The sequence below is a fragment of the Micrasema longulum genome, unplaced genomic scaffold (genome assembly GCF_059751315.1).
Source record: "Micrasema longulum isolate JH-2025_06_02 unplaced genomic scaffold, ASM5975131v1 h1tg000178l, whole genome shotgun sequence".
Lineage (NCBI taxonomy): Eukaryota > Metazoa > Arthropoda > Insecta > Trichoptera > Brachycentridae > Micrasema > Micrasema longulum.
In genome coordinates, this window is record NW_028277383.1 from 85,584 (window position 1) to 109,533 (window position 23,950).

General features: G+C 31.6%; 1 protein-coding gene across 1 annotated transcript; it reads right to left on the reverse strand.

Annotated features, from left to right (window-relative positions):
- Nucleotides 1-2,141: 2,141 nt before the first annotated feature.
- LOC148283910 (gustatory receptor 5a for trehalose-like) lies at nucleotides 2,142-22,738 on the reverse strand. The gene is made up of 5 exons (XM_088242982.1): nucleotides 22,646-22,738; nucleotides 13,805-13,959; nucleotides 4,572-4,734; nucleotides 2,983-3,072; nucleotides 2,142-2,207 (listed from the first exon to the last, which is right to left on the reverse strand). The coding sequence occupies exons 1-5, from the start codon at nucleotides 22,736-22,738 to the stop codon at nucleotides 2,142-2,144; spliced, it is 567 nt and encodes a 188-aa protein (XP_088099108.1).
- Nucleotides 22,739-23,950: the final 1,212 nt, after the last annotated feature.

The window sequence follows — 23,950 nt, forward strand, 5'->3', positions numbered from 1 at the left end:
AATATTGAAAATACCCATGAATCCAAAATTAAATTAAAAAAATATCTAAAACTTAATAATCTTTCATTGTTATTTTATATATATATATATATATATATATTAATATTTGAATTTCATTGATTAACCCTTAAGGGTTACATACATTTAACAAAATATTTTTACTTTTAAAATTCACATTCTACTGTTAATAATAATATTTTTAACATCTTTTGTAAAGGTTGTCTAAGTCTTTTGTTTAGTTTTGTCTGGTAGTTTATTGTATAATTTCAATCTTTCGTTTATTAGTCTCGATTGTCCTTTTCTCGTTTTAAAAGATTTTATATGATAATTTTCTGATATTCTCGTATTGTGTTCATGTTTACTACAGTTTTTTTCAAGTTTTAATTCTTCGTCTACAATTACATATTCTTCGTCTTTATGTATTATTTGTCACTATGACTTATGTACCACAGTTGTAAATTTTATTATTATATATTGTACAAATATATTGTTATTTTATTTTTTTAATTCATTCCACATGTCCCCCCTTCCCTCCCCTAGTGGGGCGCAATAAAATTATGAAACGTTGACCGGTCCGCGGCGACAAAAAGGTTGGGGACCACTGGTGTAAACGATAGTCAATGAAATAACATATTTCAGTTTATCTGTTTAATAATAGCTTTCATTTCATAGTACTTACTCGTAGTCAAACAAAAATTGACGATGTCATCGATAAAAAAGAATCGCAATATCTTTTTTTTTTAAAGAGTGTGTGACAAATCGAAGAAGCAATCCACTATGTTTTATTCCGGATTATGTTATCTAAAATAATTATTGCATTCAACTGCCTCAGTACAAGAACTCGACTACCAATAAAATAAAAATAAATCTAGCAACTAACGTTATGTCATACAATTCCGATATCATTATAAGGCCTCAATGAGGAAAATAGTCCATGTAAGATTAAATAAATAATTTCACCTATGCGAAATTAGCAAGCTTTATTAAATTGTTTATTTCTAAGAATTACTACAGATTGGCATAAAATATCATACTCAAAGCAATTTATTTATTTTATTTTGGTAAATCAACAGTTCTACATACATATTTATAGTAAACAAACAGATATAGTGTATAAACTCAGAACTAATAACAGATTTCCACAAAGTATACAAAGTTAGTAAAGAAAATATATTACATATCAAATAAATACGTATAAGTTTATACATATAAAAATGTTATTTTGATGTACTCGTAAATATTTTTCAATAACAAAAGATTTTTTAAATATTTATTTTAAGAACATTACGTGACTGTAAATTGGGCGGGATTAGGACAAGAATGCTTGAAGAGAGGATAAGGAGGGGAAAGGAGATGTACATATTTATTATTATAATGTCTACTAAGTTACATAATGCATTTTTAGTATAAATTTTGAATCTGACAGAGTGATGTTTGTGTAATCTATATTTTTAAATTGCGTGTGGTACACTGAAAAAGTCCTACGAAAAAAAGCATTTTTAACATACTATATTTTACTTATTGGTACATGAAACAGGTGGTACCGTCTACATGACTAAAATAATGAAAGTATTAATCTCCCTAAAAAAAGGCGATTATCTAAAAATCAAATCAAATATTTTACTTATTGGTACATGAAACAGGTGGTACCGTCTACATGACTAAAATAATGAAAGTATTAATCTCCCTAAAAAAAGGCGATTTTCTAAAAATCAAATCAAATATTTTACTTATTGGTACATGAAACAGGTGGTACCGTTTACATGACTAAAATAATGAAAGTATCAATCTCCCTAAAAAAAGGCGATTATCTAAAAATCAAATCAAATATTTTACTTATTGGTACATGAAACAGGTGGTACCGTCTACATGACTAAAATAATGAAAGTATTAATCTCCCTAAAAAAAGGCGATTATCTAAAAATCAAATCAAATATTTTACTTATTGGTACATGAAACAGGTGGTACCGTCTACATGACTAAAATAATGAAAGTATTAATCTCCCTAAAAAAAGGCGATTTTCTAAAAATCAAATCAAATATTTTACTTATTGGTACATGAAACAGGTGGTACCGTTTACATGACTAAAATAATGAAAGTATCAATCTCCCTAAAAAAGGGCGATTTTCTAAAAATCAAATCAACAAGAACGGGGTATATAAAACTGCACCATGACAAGTTCGTAGGTCACCACTGTCCCAGCTATCTAAAAAAAAGAAAACAATTATTTTATAGTTACATGTAATTACGTAATATTTAGTAAAAACTATGTAGATCTTTGCACAAATAACGTTCTCACGCTAATACAAGACCATGATTTATTCACGGTTTAAAAGTAAATAATATCATGTCACTATTAACAAGACATGAAAGAAATATAATGAAAGGTTCCCTTCCCCTATTATATATTATGATAATTGAGTTTCAGGACACATCCTTTTTTTTCTGTAAATCCCACTGCAGAACTTTAAGATCAGAACACAAATCTAGGATCAGGAGTCTTGTAGCACAAAAATCAAACAAAAAACGTCAAACCAGAGAAAAAAAGCCCGGCAAAGAAATTTCATGTTCCCTTCTAAAATAAATTTGTGTCTTAGGAATATTTGATGAAACAAAAGCAAATATATTATAGTAGTTTTAACAGTATCTAATGGTACACCAATGCAGAAAACCTCCCTTAAAGAATAGGTAATCAATATTCATCAGATCAGTTTAAATTGTAATATTAACAGCTAATTAAATATTTTTGCCGTCAAGCAAGAGAATTCAAATTTATAATTTGTTTGTGCAAATCCTTATTTTTCTAGCGTACTTCGCGCCCTCACAAGTTTGACAAAAAAGAGAGTCCATGGAAACAAAGGATTTTTACTTTACCGTATTGCATGATACAAACAAAAGATTATAAATTGACTGACTTTTGGACTAGAGTTAACATTTAAATACTAGCAACAAAATCCTATAATGGCTACTTTGCTACTTACTGTGAGTATTAAGCTCCTGGTAATATGAAAACAGTTTAGCCCCGTCAGAGCAACAGTATCTGTTGTAACTTGATCAAGAAACCTTTGAACCTGTAGAAGATATAATATTTTTTGTTTAATTAGATATCCAAAGATATGCCAAAGAAAAGTTTTCCAAATATAAAAAAAAAAGCACCATATCAGGTATTACTTGCAATTTACTAAAAACAAAGTTTATGAAAAGTCAACACATACATTTATTTATTTATTTTATTAGGTAAACAAACAGTATGTACACAAATATTGCCAATTTTTTTGTATATTAGTGTAAGACACTCATGCACATACCAAAAAAATTATTTACACTTAAAACACTAATTTAAATTATGTTCAATATAATAAATGTAAAAGAAACGAAAAGAAAAAATATGAATATAATAATAAAGTTAAATATCTGCTTCTCTCATATTCTAGGTATTGTGGATTGTTTAAAATAGTTTGTTGACGCGTTTTCTGTATAAAACAGAAGATTTTGTCTTGTCGGTCTAGATGGCACACGGAATGGAAGTCTTTCAAGTATGTAGGAGAATCAATTTTATTATTGATTAATTTGAATAAAAATAACTGGTCTAACATTATTCTTCGATTTTTAAGAGAGTTTATTCCATGGTACTGCATACTTTTAGCATGGTTAGAGAAGTTAATGTTTAACCGGTAGTCGACCTGCTTAATTTTTTTTGTTGGACCCTTTCTAGTCTATGAATACTCACATTATAGTAAGGTGACTAAATAGGAGTACAGTTTTCTAGCTGGAGACGAACAAATGTTTTGTTGAGTTTTTCAATGTCTCTGTATGTTTAAATGGTTTCGATACTCGCATAATAAGTCCGACCATTTTATATATTTTTTTCAGAACTGATTTAATATTAATCATTAGTTTCGTATCTAAGTCGCGAATTTGACTATCTGTTATATAGATCAGGGTATTATTGAAAGAGTAAGGAAAGCTGATTGTCGTTTGTTTGCGCGAAATACAAAATGAATGACATTTACTAATATTTAATTCCAGTAAATTTTTATTACAATGCTGAAAAAGTCTGTCGAGATCTTCTTGCATTTTTGCAGTCAGTGTGAGATTTAATGTAGGCGTAAATTTTCATGTCATCAGCAAAAGAAATGAATTTACAATATTTAAAACATTTGTTTATGTCATTAGTATATGAATTGAAGAGTAGAGGGCCTAGGTGAGAACCCTGTGGTACACCAGAAAGTATGGTTACAAAGCCTGAATTATAGACTACAATAGTTACACTTTGTAACTTCTTTTCTAGGTACGATGTAAACCATCTATGTAAATCCCCGTAGATACCCATGTACCGTAATTTCTTAATTAAAATTTGATGATTCACCCTGTCAAATGCTTTGGAATAGTCGGTGTATATGACATCTGTCTGATTGTTACTACGCATGTTTTGCATACATTGATTAACCGAGGGGTTCATAAACCACTGCTTTGAGTTGTTTTTTGGTATGTTAGTAAACTGTATTTGATCAATCGAATGTGTGTAATTTTCGAGCTGGAAGTGTAAATTTAATTTAAATTGATTAACCTCAATGTTGTAGAACCTCGGTGAGACGTAGTAGAGCGCTGCAAGCGGTTGGCGAGAGGCGATGTTCAGGCGAGACACGAACATGGCCGCTGCCAGAAACCGAGTCACCAGGAAACTGAACGAGAACACGAAGTAAACCGAACCCATCAAACCGGCAAGTAACCTGGAGTAACAAAAAACGAACAGATATCTTCTTGCAAGCGAAAAGCAAAAACAATTTTATCTCAAAATGGGTGAATATCTCGTAGTGAAGCGCTTGGAAAGAATAGGGAAATACAAACAAAACAAACAAACAAACCATCACGCCGTTTCCCCGTAAGGGTAGGCAGAGAGGATAGAACGCCACAACATTCTATCTTTGCATACAGATCTCGCTTTCTCTACATTCATACATCTTCTCATGCACGCGCGCCGATTATTCCGACTTTTGACATGTCCATCTTTAAGTATTTGTTGGATTTGGTCATGCCATGTCTCGGTCTTCCTCTATTTCTGCATCCATCAACATTCGCATTGTAAATATTCTTAGCCGTTCTCTCGCTGTCCATTCGTTCTACATGTCCAAACCAGCGCAGAGCTCCTTTCTTGATTTTGGCGATAATCAGCATTCAGCCTACTTTTATCCCTGTTTTTCCAAGTCCATACTTCCTTCCCAAACATCAGGGACGGGACCAGGACTCCGTTGTGAACTGCCAATTTTGCCTCTTGTGACAAGCATTTATTTGCCAAGGTCGATTTAAGTGCACCGTTCACTCTGTTCCCGGCACTCACCCTCCTTTCAATATCTTTCTCAGTCATTCTATCCCTAGTGAACATACTTCCCAGATACGCAAATTCCTCTACTTGTTTTAGTATAAGTCTATCATTCACAGTGATTTCACATTTCTTTCAAAAACCATCACATTCGATTTATCGACATTCATCAGCAAATCGCTTCTCTTGCATACATCGTAGGCCTTTGTTACCAAGAATTGCAGCAAGGAGGGAAATATCACTTTTTTATTATTTTTAAAGTAATAAATAATATACTGTCCATTAAAAAAACAAATTTTTGCCAATTATTAGTAGCATAAAATATCAATATGTTTCTTTTTTGGGTGATACCGTGTGTGTTGGATTTGTTCCGACGTTTCGGCTACCATTGCGGGAATCATCTTCAGGGTAAACTCAGTTTAACACGCACGGTATCACCCAAAAAAGAAACATATTGATAACGGTGACCGTGAAAACCTTCGCACCTATTTAGCATAAAATATATTGTGAAATTTGTAATTTTGAATTCCCGCAAAAACGGTCATTCCATTGGCCACGCCCCTAATACGTCATGATTCATGTTTATTTGTTCCTGACCATTTAAATTTGTTTAGGACACTGTCACGAATCTTGACGTCACAATTACCAAGGCCTTACATGTCGCGTTTTCTAGCAACGTATTTTTATTCAATTTATTTCTTAAATTTATGTATGAAAACATTTGTCCACAATATGCATATTGATTTTGAAAATACAATTGATTATTTTAAATCCATTTCAAATATTATTATCGGTATTCGTAGTATGTGATATTTCCCTATGCCCGGTGAAAATAAACTAAGTCTTTCAAGTGAATCAACAAACCAAATTTTAAAGTAAAAAATTGAGTTGGACAAAATGGATTCATTTTCAAATAACCGCTCAGCTGGGATAATTTTATATTATCATTGTTTCAAAATCAAAATGCATGTGAATATTTTGAACAAAATAATAATATTCGGGGTGATTTTTTGTTTATTTTATTATTTTTTTTGCACATCTACGGTCGTAAATTGAATAATTTAATTTTTAAATGCCGTTTTCCCGTGGAAAATACAATAATGTTCTGCCCTGGGACTCGACCATAGTCCATGTGTAAACAGCAATATGTAGGACAGGACATTGTTCCGAGGCATTGTCATGGAGATAGACGGGCAAGCCATCTCCGCGGATTACCCCACCTCAGCGCGTGGCAGCATTGTTCTCGTGTGAACGCGCACAGATAGGATCTTATGACAATAGCGATTTGATCGACGCGTGCGCGTCGCTCCGGCGTATATTTTCTGCCGAAAATGGAGGCAGAAGAAAAATCATTTTTATTATTTAGATCGTTCATTGACAATTCCAATACGTCATTCCCTTTTCGCACCTAATTGTGCATAGGCACAGCATTGATACATCAATCGCAGCGTATCTTGATCATTTTTGTTACATGAAGGTAAGGTGATCAGTCTTACGCTTCAGGTACCAGTCCAGGGACTATGAAGTATTCTAGTGTAAAAACACCCTTTTAAATCAATATTTCGTATCAACCATGTCGGGAAACGAACCCGAAACCTCTTGCATGGCAGGCAAACGCACTGACCATTACACCACTAGTCCGACCAAACCAAAAAACAATGCCAATACATCTTCTTCTTCTTCTTTTCCACATCCGCTCTTAAGTGGAGCATGTGGACATCACCAGTTGCCTCCAGGAGACCCTATCGCCAGCCAGCATTTTTGCCTCTTCCCACGTCAATCCAGCGCCCCTTAGTTCCGCCGAATAAAGTCTAAAGATCGTCATTGACGGCCTTCCAGGACGGCGTGAGCCCGCAGGTTTAAAGAAGAGGCAACCCAAACCGAATACATCTTGGTGTAAAACAAATAATATTTTTGCTGAACTCGGTCTTAATAACCCCTTCATGGATTAATTTTCGCAGCGCCCTCGCATGAACTGCGGCCAAATTTTTGTATTGTCCCAACGTTCCATCCTGCGTCGAGGCTGTTCACGGAGCTGGTACAATACGATATTGTCCTATCTATTGTATTGTCCACGTGTAAACGATATTTTGACCACAATAAAGCAAGTGTCCTATGGCAAATATGGTAGGTATGTAAAACAACAATTTTTTAACCCATAAAATTTTATTTATTATTTATTTTAATCTTGAAATTGGGCACACATAAACATATTCTTGTTTGTGCTCTTATAATAACAATTTAAATGTATTTCATTTTATAAGAAGTTAAACCTTTAACTGTATTTCTTTAGCTTACTAAAAAAAAGAATTCAAAAAAATAGAAATATATATTTATTGTTTTAATTTTTTTAAAACCAACTTAACTTTTAATCACAGTTCTATATTTTATTACTTTATATTGTATTTTTTTTAATTTATGTTGTTAATACACTCATCTTTTTATTTTTATACCAACTGTACTTCTTAACACTGTTCCTATATTTAATTTCTTTATATTGTGTTTTTAAAAAAAAAATCTATTTTGTTTTTTATACTCATCTTCTTTTTTTTATACCAACTTTACTTCGAAACACTGTTCTATCTTTTGTTGCTTTATTATAATTTTAATGTTGTTTATATACTTATATTTTGTATAACTTTCATGTATGTAAAAGCCTTATGGGCGTGAAAAAATAATAAAAATAAAAAATAAAAAACATATATTTACCTTAAACATACACATACTTAACCTTCTGTTTGAATTTTGTTTTATTTTATTCTACATAAATTAAAAGGCGCGCTATAAGCATTTTTGTCGCTCAATTTCAAATGCCGATTAAAGGCGCGTTATAAGCATTTTTGTCGCTCAATTTTAAATGCCAATTTTCAGTCTAATTTCGACATTATTCTGAGGTCTATTTCGTGCTTTATTATAACTTTCCTTCTAAAAATGACATACTTCTGTTTTCTCCAAACCTGTTGAGGCGATTTTATGCCTTCCGGAAAACGTTCAGGAAGTGATTTCATATTGCGTCCTGGATTTTAAAATCACCTAATTCAATTAGTCGATGAGTCTTTTTTGTGGGTACCTGACCATATCCTATTTTATTTATGACACGCTAATCGTTGTAAAAAATAATCTCCGGATAGCAAACATACCATTTTAAAACATACATTTTTTTCTAAGAATGTTGAAGAACAAACTAATTATTATAAGCACTCTGATTTGTTGACGAGGTATTCCCATTGTATTTAAAGGTCATTGTTTTTAGGAACCAAAGTTAAATGTGTTAATAGGTCATCAAAAATACGTAGTACCCATTTACTTATATATACCGCATGCCATAGATAAAGGATATTGTTTAATGATCGTGAGACTGCTCTTAGTCACCAAGCCCTCAAATCACGATGGGAATTTTTTTTAAACTTACCAGTCGATACACTATTATCATTTCACTATCCGCATCCAGTGGTGCATAGGACACTGCATTGGTACTTGTGGTAATTTAATGTTATATGATAATGTATGTATACGTGTATAATGCAACTCGATAAACTTGAACGACTTCAGAATACATGCATAAGGTACATTTTTGGTCTTAGGAAATATGACCACATTTCTGATTATCGTAGGCAACTAAAATGGCTCAAAATTAGACAGCGAAGAGACTATCACTCCCTCTCACTTCTGTTCAATGTACTTCATAGTCCTAACGCTCTTATATACCTGCGTGAAAAATTTCGCTTTTTCAACAACGCTTATCGGTTCATGGTTTACCTCTTCGTTCTAATTCTCAAGGCACTCTTTTAATACCCATCCACAATTCCTCTTTCTTCTCTAACTCATATAGTGTCCATGCGGCTCGACTGTGGAATCATCTCCTATTCACCATCAAAGATGTTACTACATTATCTCTGTTTAAATCACGTCTGAAGAAACATCTCCTTTCTCTTCCTTAATCTCTCCTCCTTTCCTTTTCCCTCTTTCCTCTTTTTTCCCTTTTCCCATTGGGTAATAGTTTAGATTTAATGTAATTTATAAACAAATACGTTTATTTCTATTTTTATTTATCTTTAGCTTTTTAATTTTTTTTTCTATTGAATATGTTCGGTAACTTGAATAATAAAAATAAAACTTTTATTTTATTGGTTGGTTGGTTGGAAGAAATTGCCATTTGGCAATAAGCCCGCCAATGTACAAATAATATTATGTACAAAGTAAAATAAATATTATGTATGTATGTATCAGTGGTGAATGGTGATTTTATTTACAGGTAATCTATAAAAAATATCATATATTTGTACCTATATAAAAGGTACATAATATAATGTAAGTAATATGTACTATAAATTGATATTTTTCTGTGGTTCTGTGTTATACAACAACTCTCATCCATGAAATCAACTCAAACGACGTAACTTCGTGATATATTATATAATATATATATATACATATTATCCATTACTTTAATACATAACTCATTAAAAAATAAATAAAAAATAGCACTATGAATTGAGTCGATATTAGATATTCAATTGAAATATCAACTGGCCGAATTGTTCTAGAAATTAGTGGTAAAAACGGCCGCGTCGAGCACCATATGTCCTGTGATATGACGCATGAATGTAATTATGGTCTTATGTCAAAAGTACCATCTCAAAGAAAAATAGCCCTTAAGAAAAAATGTTTGAAATACCGTTTTCCAAATCAAGAATCTTCTAATAATTTGTGTAATCTGCAAGTTTAATCTAGGAGAAAAAATTCGCACTGGGATTAAGACAACAAAATAACATAATAACATAATAAACTGGAATAATCGGCTAGTTGCTTGGCTCCCGGCAGGCGCAAGGCGCGCTTTATTAATATTAGTATTTATATTAGGATAAAAATACAAGCGGTGGAAATGATTTAAAATAAATAGTAATTATTTTTGTTTTTCTGTAAATAAAGTTAAAGTAAAACATTTTTATGGTAAGTCAAATATAATAGTAAGCTACGCATAATCGCTTCTATACACGGTTTGCCCCTGGTATGTATGTATGCATGTATAATAAATGTATGTATGTATGTATGTATGCGCATGCGCATAGGTATATGTATGTGTGTACGTGTATGTATGTGTGTCTGGTATATATATGTATGTATACATATATATGTATGAATATATATATGTAAATATATGTATATGAGTGTATATATATATGTATGTATTTGTGTATGTATATGTAAATATATGTATATGTATCAATATGTGTAAACAAGTTAGTTTATATTTTAAGATCGGATTGTGGTCCTGTGGCTAGTGTCTCGGACTCACGGACCAAAGGTCTGTGGTTCGAATCCCACTCTACCCCAACTCGATTCCCATTTTCTTATAGTGAGTTATTTACAACTCGTTGAAAATGGTCCTCAAAATTAAATATTTGGGTAAATCATAAGAACGCAATTTTTTTTTTTTTTTTTAAATCATTTGTCTGTTCTTTCTTTTAACTTGTAAATTATGAATATGGCTTAAAACGTAATTGCCTAGCTTGGAAGCTAGCCTAGTATGTACCCTTGTTAGCTGAGCAAAGTGTACAAAATGTATGTAATATGATGAAATGTATTAAGAAATAAATAAAATAAAATAAATGCCTTTATTATTCAATAAATGTAAATCGAAATCAGTTTATTTTACTTCAATTTTAACTTAAATTTGGTCATGTGCGCAATTTCACATGTGGGTAGAGAGTATGTTTTGTCAAGGGTTGATTTTGTTTCATGTTTTACCTGACATCTGATCTGCGGGTGAAGAAGCTCAGGTGAGCGCTTCGCCTCAGAATTTATACAGGATGTTCTTTAAACCTTGTCACATCCGAAACCACGATGATCAGTATGAGCAAGAAGACATATTGGCACATTAAAATATTTTTTTAGAACGAAATTTTTAAAAAAAAAAAAAATATTTAAAAAAACAAATGGTTGCTAAATTCTGCAGGAGAGAAACGAGGAGGGGGAAGGGGGGAGTCTGACACACCGTTAACCACGCGGACACGCCACCCTCGCTTCTCCCCTGCAGAAGTAAGCAACCATTTGTTATTTTTAATATTTTATTTTTACAAATTTTCTTCGTTCTAAATATTTTTAAAATATGCCCATATTAAAATATGCCAGGCACATGGAAGAAAAGGTGATTAGTTTAGCGAATCAGGGCCCCGATTATAATGGGAAGTCAAGTCATCTTCGACTTTCAATAAAGTAAAGAATGTCGCAGAATATCTTTAGGTAAAAATGCAAGCATATTCTATTTTTCACACAGAAAACTTAATTTTACCTTTTTACTTACCCAGATGCCAGTGCCCGTATTACGATGGGATGTTAACATTTATCTTAAATTTTACCTACAAAGCAAAATTAAGTTTTCTCTATCAGTGCACATTTTCATACATAAAAACTATTTTACTAATACCGTTTCGATATGCACCAATAACGCAAGCGATTGTGTTCGCAGCCCTGGGAATTAAAATATTGCAGTATAAAATCATCATTAAAACCAATATCCCAAGTCGATTTTGCCAGGGCCCCGATTACAATGGGAATTTAACCAAGTTACCTTCGACTGTCTATAAAGACAAATTGATATTTGTGTACAAAAATGTGTATATTTGCATGAACATTTAATGTATTTTCATCGGTAACCTCTATTTGAACATGTTTGAAAGAAAAAAAATTATGCATATTCTGCTTTTCATACAGAAAACTTGATATTACTTTGTAGATAAAATTGAAGATAAATGTTAACTTCCCATTGCAATCGGGGCGCTGGAAGGGTTCTAAACCGCAATATATTATTATTCCTAGACTGGCACCTAAAGCACAAGACTAATCACGTAACTTTTATGTAACTGATTATCAAAATACGCTGCGTTTAGTTAACCAATGCAGTGCCCTATGCGCCTGTGAATGGTGATAACTCACCCATCTTTTGAGAGCCAACAAGCGTTCGGGTCCACTTCGTTTCTGGCTCTAAAAAAAACAAAAAGTTAACCAAGATTACTCAATCATAAAAAAATAGAATCAAAACCAACAAAAGTATTTTATTTTGGATACCTTACTAAATTTTAACATGAACTTCTACCAACTATCTGCATACACAATAAATTATTAAATCTCAATAAAAATAGCGAAGAAATTACATTAGAAATTTGATTTGCTTTTATTTTAATAACCAATATTATAATAAAAACTCGTTATTTACAACCTGCGCACTGTCTATCCAGACCATGTTAAATTATATTTTGAAGTTATTTACCTATTTTTACATTTTGTAACTATCACTCGTTTGAAGTTTGTCACGATTGAATTTTTATTATATTTAACAAACAAATTTTCAGGTTAAATGGTTATATACATAGAGACTATTTAAAAAAATGTACATAAATAGTATGGCTTGCCATACAAAAACATGTATTAATTTAATTATAATAAAATAAAGCGACGGTTAAAACTATATACAAAATAAAATGACAAGTGATTGAAATAATGTTATTGATTTAAATTTAAATAAAAGAAATATGGACATAACAAGGAGATAGTGGAAAGGAAAGTGATGAGGAGTGGGGGAGGGTAAATGAAGGAAAGCAGGAGTATAAAATTACATTTGATTTGATAAGGAGAAATAAAGAGCAAAAAAATACAAAATGTATGTTTTCTGTTATTCTAAATCAAGCCTGTTAGTTCTCTTCTGTACCTTATATATTTATATGGAGTGTTTAATGTATCTAGGCTATTTAAATTCTTGTTAAATGTTTCACATATACGAGGAATGGTAGAATGTTTCCGATGATTAGTTTTAATGTTAGGAATATCGAAAATATCAGACAGTTTAGTTGGTCTGGGGGGACACAGTAGGCAAGAAGATTAATTAGTTTAGGCAAACTCAAAATTTTATTGACAAAAATCTACTGGTCCAAGAAGAAAGTTATAAATTTAAAAACATTTTCAGGCGTTGCCTAGTATTTAGGTGAAATAATTCAGTCAGATGTATCCCGCCCGCGTTTTCAAAGGTTTCTTCTCTTTAAATTCACAAAATTCAACAGAGAGAAGATTTGGATGTTCAGACATAGATATAATGGTGTATGTTACACAAGGTGTAAAGTGGCCACTTGAAATTAATCAATGACAGTTTGAAAGCCATATAAATGCCCAAACTTCAATATTCCCTTCTCAATAATGTTCTCCGTCTCTGTAGTAATATGCAAGTAAAAACTAATATTATCTATGAACGATTAGATAATACCGACATGCACATATGCACATACTATTTCTACTACTTCATAGTTACTAAGCGACATGTAGCAACTTTACAAAAAACCCTAATAATGTTTTTTGTTATGAATAAAAATCTCGTATAATATACCTATTATTTTGGCTTGATTCCTACATAATTTAAATACATAATTTTGTACCCATGTATACAGTTTATAAACTAATCCAAAAAAATATGGAGGACGCCATACTTGAGCATATGAAAGAGTTGTCTGCAAATGATGTAGAGATTTTGAGTAAACGATAAAAGTATAATCTGATTTATGGCTTCATCCATCGTCTTCACCAGTTGAGAAATATGGGCATACTCATTACGTGCCGCTTTCCAAAAGTTTTCGGAAAATTCCTGCAATTAAATTAACCATTATAAGGATATTACAAAAATTCGTGTGAGAACAAATTACTTGAATTATCGTAAAATATTTAGGTAAATTATATTTTAATTCAAGATGGATTAGATAGAGATACAGTTTTGTAGGTAAAATAAATCTAGAACCTTGAATCCGTATTAAAATGAGAAGTTAACAGAGTTATCATTAATTGTCTATAGAGTAAAATCAAATTATCTGCATGAAAATATAGAAGATTCCTAGTGAGCGTTGATAATGCGCCTGTCTAGTTATTTATTCAATTTACATAAACGCCCCGAGGGCCTTTATAAGTATAGTACATAGATAAAATATATCAAGTAAGGAATAAATTAACATATATATTATATGTATGTATGTATGTATAAAGATGATATGATGTACATAAATATTGTAAAACATTTAAATAAATCAATATACATAGTAAGAAAAACCTTTTAAATTTATTTAATTCTTTTTTTAAGATACGTTAATAAAAATATATAAAAATCCTAACTGTTGCTCTAAATACACGGTTGTAAAAAGGTTGTAAACAGGTAGAATAGAAAATTATAAACAAATTATTAGCATGCTTACAAATGCTTAAAATCTTTCAAAATGAGAACTAAGCAAAACTTATAAAAATAAGAAAGAAAAAAAAGAAAACTTAGTATAAGTATCTATAAGAAATAATGAACAATAGCAAATATTTTTTTACTTGAAACACATAACAAACAATAGCAAAAGATAAAATTATTGTACATAAATAAGAATCCGTATAACAGACCAGTTACATATATTATGTTAGTTATAAATATATTACGTTTCGTACGATTTAAGATATTTTTCTTCAATTTGTTTACAATTTTTTATTATTATTTGCGGCTTCTAATATTTCTCAATTTTTAAATTTATTTTTTATTCATTATTATAACTAACGGCCGTAGCAAATTTGTACAAAATAAAAGTTAAATATAATTTAAAGAAAACATAGTTAATTACTCAATACAAGTAATGTATAGTTAATGAAAAGAATAAAAGATTTATAGTAAAACAGTGAAATATAGAACAAAAGTAGTAAATAAAACATGCATTTTAGGTTTGTAAATCTTACAAAGGCACAAAGGCACACATTATTAGGCACACACATTCAGCAAAAATAAAAATAAATGCCTTCAATATGAGTATATTATACAAACAGACTGAATCTCCGGTTCATCGGTTATTGTTGCAAAGTTAGTAGTACCCACTTCCTATGTATAACCGAATTAGCACTAACCGAGTATAATATATTATATTAGAATGTATTTCATTAAACTTATGAGGATACTATTCGCAAACCCGGCAAAATCCATCTTTCTTTATTTTGAGCAAATCGCATTAAACTGATACAATACTTGACTTCAACTTTTTTGGATAATCAGTAAATATTTTACACGTAAGCAGTGGTGGCGTAAGCATGATTATGTTAAGAAACAGTATTGAAATAATAAATTTAAATTATACATTCCAACTTTACAATACTCAAGTAGAGGTTGCCATGTTTGCAACAAAGCTGACAATTTAAAAGTAATTACAAATAAAGCCGTATTTTTAACTGACAATGTTATAATTATTGTTAAAAATTTTATTCTGAATAAGTTTCAATGAATATCTCACTTTTTTTAGATTTTGGATTTTGCCGGGTTTGCAAGTAGTACCTTCTTATGTCATCCACTGTAGACAATGCACGTTGACTTATTTACAATTTGTGTTTCTATTATTCTTATATTATGTATGCATTTTAAGTCAAAAAATTGTTTTTTTTTTTCTAAAAAAAAATTGTATTATTATTTGTCATTAAATTTCAGACATGTTTGACGACAGGTAACCGTGGAAGCTACAATATATAGGTATACACATTTTAATGTAGAAATTTCCATTTTACAATATAGACAATAAAATGAGAGGTTAACTTACGATTGTAATCTGACTATCGAATTACGCTGCATTTGGTTTACCAATGCGGTGCTTTATTTGTGTACAACTATTTGAATAAATAGATATATGAAAACACTCATTACAGATCGATACAATAATGTTAAAATCAATCTAACTAATCTCAAAACTAAACATGTAAATCAGTAAAAAGTGCATTTCAAGATGACATGGCATTCATACTAATTATCATTGCGAAACTAATCAATTAACTGCTTCCATAGATAGATTGAGTTTTTCTACTGACATTTCTTAGTCGAACTGCATTTTAATTATAATAATAAAAATACTATCTAGTTTAAGTTTTACCAGTCTCGCGATGTCGGTCACGACGAAACCCGGTCACTGATAAAAATTATAAATAAAATTGGAATAAAAATATATACGTTTCTTCATATATTATGTTTGTGCTTTGAGAAAAAACTACTATGAGATCTAAACACCCCATCTATGCAGAGGTGGAAAGCAGCCAATATTATTATTATTATTATTTATTTATTAACATACATAAGCTTACTGTACAGTATTTGAGACATAAGTCCCAACTCCATGGGACTAAAAGCCCTGTGTTGAGATGGGACTAGCAATTAGTTGACACAGACACATGAGTATATCACCACAAATATAGAATCAGAAACATTTTTTTTTTAAATACATATATATATATATGTATATATTTACGGCACATTCATTCTAGAGTTTTTTTACAGCCTACACATAAACATCTACACAGCTGCAAGGGGAAATCTTGTTCAGACAACGAAATTATTATTAGAACAAAGGCGTTATTGACTGGGTGTGATCAGATAAGCGTTGGAATTTTGTTAGTCAACTGTTGATTTAAGAATTCACTTAGATTCGTAATTCATTCATGTGTATTTTCATATTCTCATTTTATTTTCTTAGTATTTTCTTTCATCAAATAGAGTCACCTTTCCCAAAGAAGAGTCCAGAATCTTATTTAGTTTTTCAAAACTGTTTGCCAAACCGACTCCAACAAGAATTATAAATAGATCCATGAAATTCCAGATAAATGTTGCGGTCAAGTTCATAATCTGTAATTAAAAAGGTTTTTTTGACTATTCATCATATTCTTGATATTTTAATACGTGGTCTCTCTGCACGCTGATGTAGTTCGCAAATATTAAGTAAACGTGCCGAGTCAACGGCGGACTTCCATTAGGAAATAATATAATACAGGATTTCAAATTAAAATTTACATAAAAGCTAAGTAAAGAAAAAGCTTTATAGAAATACTTACATAACCAATATCGACTCATTCACATCATTACAATATTAATACGTCAAAGAGAAAACAAAGTATTAAAATATATTTTGTCCCGATAAACTATTCAATAAAAGTTTGTCATCGGGTGCTCAGACATTAGTTTTAATTAATAATCAAATAAAAGAGTACAGATTTAAAACTGTATACGTATAAATAATGAATATATATTATTTTGTTTTTGATGCTTTGAAAAATATTATCAAGAAAAAAAAACTCAACAAAACCAGATAAAAATGGTTTAAAGAATTTTTTTTTAAAGTAGGAAAATAGAGTAAAATAATACAATTAAAATTAAAAAATAGCCATTTACTTGAATATATTTTAAATAAACGAAAAAAATATAAACACAAATATATAAACAGTGTGCTCATAAATGTAATCAAAACAAGAGAAAAAATAAAACAAAGTAAATCGAAAATTTTAATTCATATATCCAGAAAAAGTTCAAAATAACAAGAAAATTAAAAGCGCATCAAATAGAGATAAAAATTGCACATAAAACTACATACTTAACTTCATTAATAATAATCAAAGTTTATTAACAAAATAACAATTACTTATCTACTGCATATACACTGGATCATGTCTAGTCTGCCTAACTAGGTACAACCTGTTTTAAGGCAGACATTTTTATACAAAAATATACAATGACATTACTACCAACTAATTAATTTGCTATACAGTTAAACAATATTAATCTATACCATTTATTATTTAAGAATGTATTTTGAGTATATTTTCCGATTTTTCTCGACCTAAACCCAGTAACCAATTTTTTAAATTGAATCCGGGTCATGGTTTAACAATGTTCGGGTAACATATTAAATATTTTGGGGCCCAGAAACCTAAAATTTCTTTGCCCGAATTCAGAGTTTTTGATAGACCCCATGACCCATCCTCTAGTTTGACTTCTGGTAGTGTGGGAGTGTTCCTTTTGGGATTTGATAGAATAATTTGCTTTTACAAACATTATTATTCTAAAAATATATAATTGCCTTATATCTAAAATCACAAACTGTTTAAATAACTTGATGTTGGGGTACCTGAAGGGCTTTTTTTTTTAAAAATAACTATTGATTTTTGAACAGATTCGAGAGGTTTTAATATTGATTTATTATTGCCTCCCCATCCTATTATGCCATAAGTTATAATTGAGTTAAATAAAAGAAGAAGTTTGAAAAAGAATAAACTTAAGCTGATAACAGATAAAACTAAGTTTATGAACATAGGAAATAAAAAAAATTCCTATTTCACCAACAATAGTGATGGATGAAGAACTATTAAAGGAAGTGAAAGAGATAAAATATTTGGGGATTATTATGGATTCTAGATTGACTTTTTCCCAGAATACAATATATGTGACAAATAAGATAGCAAAGAAGGTTTCTCTTATGGGAAGAATCAGAAGATATCTAACTGCAGATTCGTGCAGGATGATTAATGACTCCATTATTGTGCCTCATATAAATTATTGTAGTAGTATTTTGTTTTTGACAATTGAGGGGGAAAAAATAAACTTACTGTTCTGCAGAATAGGGCTATGAGAGTAATTTTGAGAAAAAATAAATACACTAGAGTAAAGTTGATGCTGAAACAAGCAAAAGTTATGACAGTACGTCAACTAATATATTTTAATGTAATGTTATTTGTTCACAAAATGATTAATGGTTATACCTCAAAAGAGTTGACTCTAAAGGTTTTTTCTAAACAATGTGAACATGTACATATATAAAACAAGAAATAAACATGAAGTAAGACTACCATTTCGTAGGAAAACAAATACACAGAACTCGTTGATGCACCGAGCTGTACAGTTATATTATAAGGAAATGCCATTAGAAATAAGAGAGCAAAAAAATATTATTTCATTTAAATGTCAGTTAAAAAAACATGTGTTTAGCAGATAAGTTAGTTTTTAAAAAGTAATCTTATTCGTGTTAGCTTTATATAAGTTTTCTTTTTAAGTGTACGTATATTGTTTAGAAATGTTGATAATTAGTATATGTTTTAATAATAATTAGATATAAGTTAATATTAGGACATTCATTTATTATGTTTGTACTATTTTAAGGCAAAATAAAAATAAAAAAATATATAAAATATTGTTGTATGAGTTTAATTAGGGATAAGATGTTACGTATCGATAACGATTACTTTTACTAACATACGTTAGTTCTTTACAAACGGAATGTGTAAAATAACGCTACCTGAAGAATGAAGGCTTTCCAGTGGGCGTATTCGGTCCAAAGAAATACTTGAGGAAAAGCGGACACATAATGTCCTACCAGTACAGAATGGGTCTTGTCACAACCATAGGCATTCGCCACTCCTGACATTATACACGTTGTATGCTCCACTACAAAGATAAAAAAATATTTTATATTTTATAGGAAAGCAATTTATTTCTGAAATAACTCCGCGTGTGATGTCAGAGGTTCTCTTCCGTTTATTCTCGATCAGTTCTGCCCATTAGTTCATTGACGGCAAGCAAACCGGAAATCTTCCATAACTCTCGTATCAATGGCTGATTCATATGAATCAGCGACGTCGTTCAAAGTATTTCGTTTTTCCTAAAATATTTTTTGGTACAATTTCAGGAAAATTTGCTGTACAATTTAAAGCTCCAATTTTTACCGCACGCAAGAAAACATTTGTTGTATCCAATTTCTCGTTGGGCTAAAGATCCTCATTGTCTTACATTCAACACCTTCGTGCTAGAACAACTATTCTGTCATGCATATTATTAAAATATATTACCTACCTATGTTATCTATGATACTATTACTCCACAAGTTTTATAATTATGAATGGGGGCAACAAAAAAAATTGTTTTACAATACAAAAATGTTTATATTTTTAAAAAATATATAAGATGATAATAGATGTGACACCGCGGAGTAATTTAAAAAAAAAAAAAAAAATTATCAGATAATTGTTTTGTGTTCTCACCGGGAATCGAACCCGGAACCTTCCGTGCTACACCACGAAGGCCGCCGTAAAAACATGTAAATAAAGGTAATATCTATTAAAACACCTATTTTCCACATTCGCTCCTAAGTGGAGCATGTTGAGTTGAGTTCAGGTTCTCCTGAGGGATGCCTGTCCAAGTCAGGTCCACCGCCGCATCTTCAAGACGCTCGTTACATGAGGCTGCTGCGTCCATTCTCAGATTTCAATGTTAGTCATGAAATCGAACCACCTTATGCCCAATATTCTCCTCAAGCACTTACTCTCAAAACTCAGAAGATTGGTATTTTGAGCTTTGGTAAGGTGCCAACACTAGAAGTCTTTTAAAATTGCTAAACGGTTAACTCTAGAATTAGCCATTAGGTAGATTTAACATTTTTTTAAATAAAAATGCACAGCGTTTCGAAGTAATCACTTGAGAAATGGGGCTATAGAAATGCTTATAATGTATTCATTTATTTCATTTATTCAGATATTTAGAACATTTCAGAAAAAAGACCAAATTCATTATAAATACAATAATAGATCACAAATTACAGTAAATAGTTATGTTATTAAAATAATATAACAAAATGTTAAATAAAAAATTAAAAGTTAGAAAGTGCTTTCCTAAGGGAAGGCCCACTATCGTGAAATATGTCGACATCCGAGGCGATGCGATTAAGCAGCAAGATTGCTCTACCAACCGGCATAACCATTGGCAAGTTGGTTCTGCATCGTGGTACGTAAAACAATCGATGCTGTCTTTGTCGAAGATAGTTATCAGGTACGAACAGACCTACATCCATCAGAATTTCTGAGTTATGTATGCGACCACCGATCACCTGGAAAAAGTGAACACCCAAATGAACGTCCCTCCTCCTCCATAATGACTGATAGCCTAGCATCCCCACTAAAAAGTCGGTTGGGAAGAGCCAAGGATTATATCCACACTCTTTGAGGTACAGATGGTACAGATATTAATATAGAGTTGTAAGTACAACATTTTCTAAAATGATCTAAAAAAAGGTGAAAAAATATGTGATCTGTCAGGTGAGGCCCATAGGGCCATGTAATTGAGACCCGTAGGGCAGACTTTCCTATCACGTTACTTGCCATACATTTGTTCAGTACTTCTTTCTTCGCGGGTCATAATCTGTGCGATTGGTTTGCTTCATGCATGATCAGTCTCCACCCGTCTCCATCCTCCGCTTGTCTCTTCAACGCGGCGTACCCGCTACAACGCGTGTCGGAAATAATCTGGTCCATGTAGCTTATACAATAGAAAATTCTTATTTCTAATTTCTAAGGACAACAAGATGTAATGAGAATACAGATGATATTACCTATTTATGTTTGTGTTGTCAAACCCCCTGACTGACATCGAAAGGGTCGAGAGTTTCAAATACCTGTGATTTATATGTTACGAAAAACGGCAGCTTTCAAAAAGAACTTGGAGGGTGGATAAGAATAGCAGGCACCACATTTAACAGTATGAAGGCTGTCAGGAGATCGGATATTTACTCAGTGAAAACCAAATGCCGCCTGTATAACGCCTGCATAATACCTATTCTCCTCTACGGATGCAAATCTTGGCTACTCACTAGGGCCCAAAACAGCAAAATTTTTAATTTCGAGAATATATGTCTCATAAGAATCTTGGGTGTGCGATGGTTTGACTTTGTAAGAAATGAAGTAATTAGAGAACGGACGCAGCAAACTTCAGTGACAACTATCAGTAAGCGGATGCGATACGGTTGGCTTGGCCAAGAACTGCGGATGCCTCCCGAGATGCTCAACCAGCAGTCAAATGTTTAGTTCGCGATAATTTAACACGAGCTCGTGTTAACAGGAGTGCTATTCTGAACCATTCTCGTGGTACAAGAAAACAGTTTTTCTCGTGTATTTTGTATGTAAATACGCGAGATAATACGGCTACGAGAGCGTTCGGAATACCGCTTAGAATACAGATTTGAATTTACGTTCGAAGTAAAGAGCGGCCGTGTTTATTTTAGCTTTAACTCGCGATAGCACGGACTCGGAATCAAACCGCAGGCTTACCAACTTTACAAGACGTCAGGTTCTCAACGTCCTGGACGTCCACTGCTGACTGTTCGTCGGCAATTCATGTCAGAACTACGGGACGGGAACCTAACTAAGGAGGTGGCAGCCGACAGAAATACCTGGAAGATCTTCGTGGACACCATATGCTCCAACCAGGGAGCAGACATGGAACGACGATGATGTTTGTGTTGTTTTATGTGTTTGGAGTGTGGTGTGTGGAGTCTGATATATGAGATTTGTGGTTTGTGTTGTGTGTGATGTACAATACTATATGGCATTACTAATTTGATGAACTCACCCAAAGCCGAGAAGAGTACGATGAAGGATAGGAATCTAAACTTCGTCCTTAAGGTGCACTCTCTCCCATGTATTCTGGCAGGGCGAGGAGTTGCAGCGGATATGCCTTCAACCTTGGCTATCTCCCGCCCTAAAGCCGCCCAATTCAAGGCAAGGCGGAGAAACAATACTTGGACAAGGAAACTGCTCCCATAGAAAACTAACATGCCTTAAAGATATAAAATTATAAAATTAAAGTACAAACTAATTACAAAGTCCTTTGTTTTAGATATAACTGAACATTTTACAAACTTGACCAATGCCAATTTTAAACTCACTTGTCTATAAATATTTGGACTCACTCAAAAGTTTATTTCAACTGGTCCAAGAAAAATTACAAAAATTTAATGAAACTTTTAGGCATTACTTAATAATTCGTGGGTTGAATTGACAATTCTGAACTTGTATCCGTTTCCGAAATACGTGATTTAGGTGTTATTTTCGATACCAAATTATCATTTATCAGTCATATTATTAGCATTACTAATAATTAATAATAATAATAAAAATAATACTCAGAGTCCCGATACAGACATCTACTGAAGAAATATTCCACAAATCACAACTTATGACACCAAAACAATTATATGCTAAAACAATACTCACTTACAGATTCAAAAACTACTCTTACACAAATGAAAGACATAATCCCTACAAAACATCACATATAAATAATATAATCACTAGATCCTCAACACAAAGACAACTTAAACAAATACAAACTAATACCACTGTCGGACAAAGAGATTTTGAGTATTATTCAATTGAAATTTATAACCTGCTTCCACTATCTATTAAAACAATTAGTAAGGAGAAAATGTTCAAAGAGGCTATTAAAAATGGTCAGCGGTCAGCTAGGTTGAAGTAAAATGGATTGTCTCATTCGCCCAAACCAATATTGAATCAACTGCTCCACAAGTGTATAGCTTATGTTAGGTTTTCGTTCTTTCATTGTGCGTTTTGTAATATAAATAATATAGATGTACATAAATTAATTATAAACATAAATACGTTGTGTTTAAAACTGTCTGAACATTTTGTTAATTATCTCTGTTTATTAAGTTAGTCTTCTTTGTTTATTCTCAGATGTAAAGATATTTTTTCAAAAGTATATTGTTATGTGTCCTCGGCACGGGTAACCCCAGGGAGGTAACATAATTTTTATTATTAATTATAGTTTGTAAGAGAAAAAACATAAATAAATAAACACACACACACACAGTACCACGTTGCGTTGCAACACAGTACGTTGGTGACTCATTGCACGTGAAGGATAGTACATATCAGGGGCGAACCGTCCGTATAATCGATTATTCGCAGCTTACCATTATATTTCACTACCAATAATATTGTTTTATATTAGTTTTCATTATAGGAGA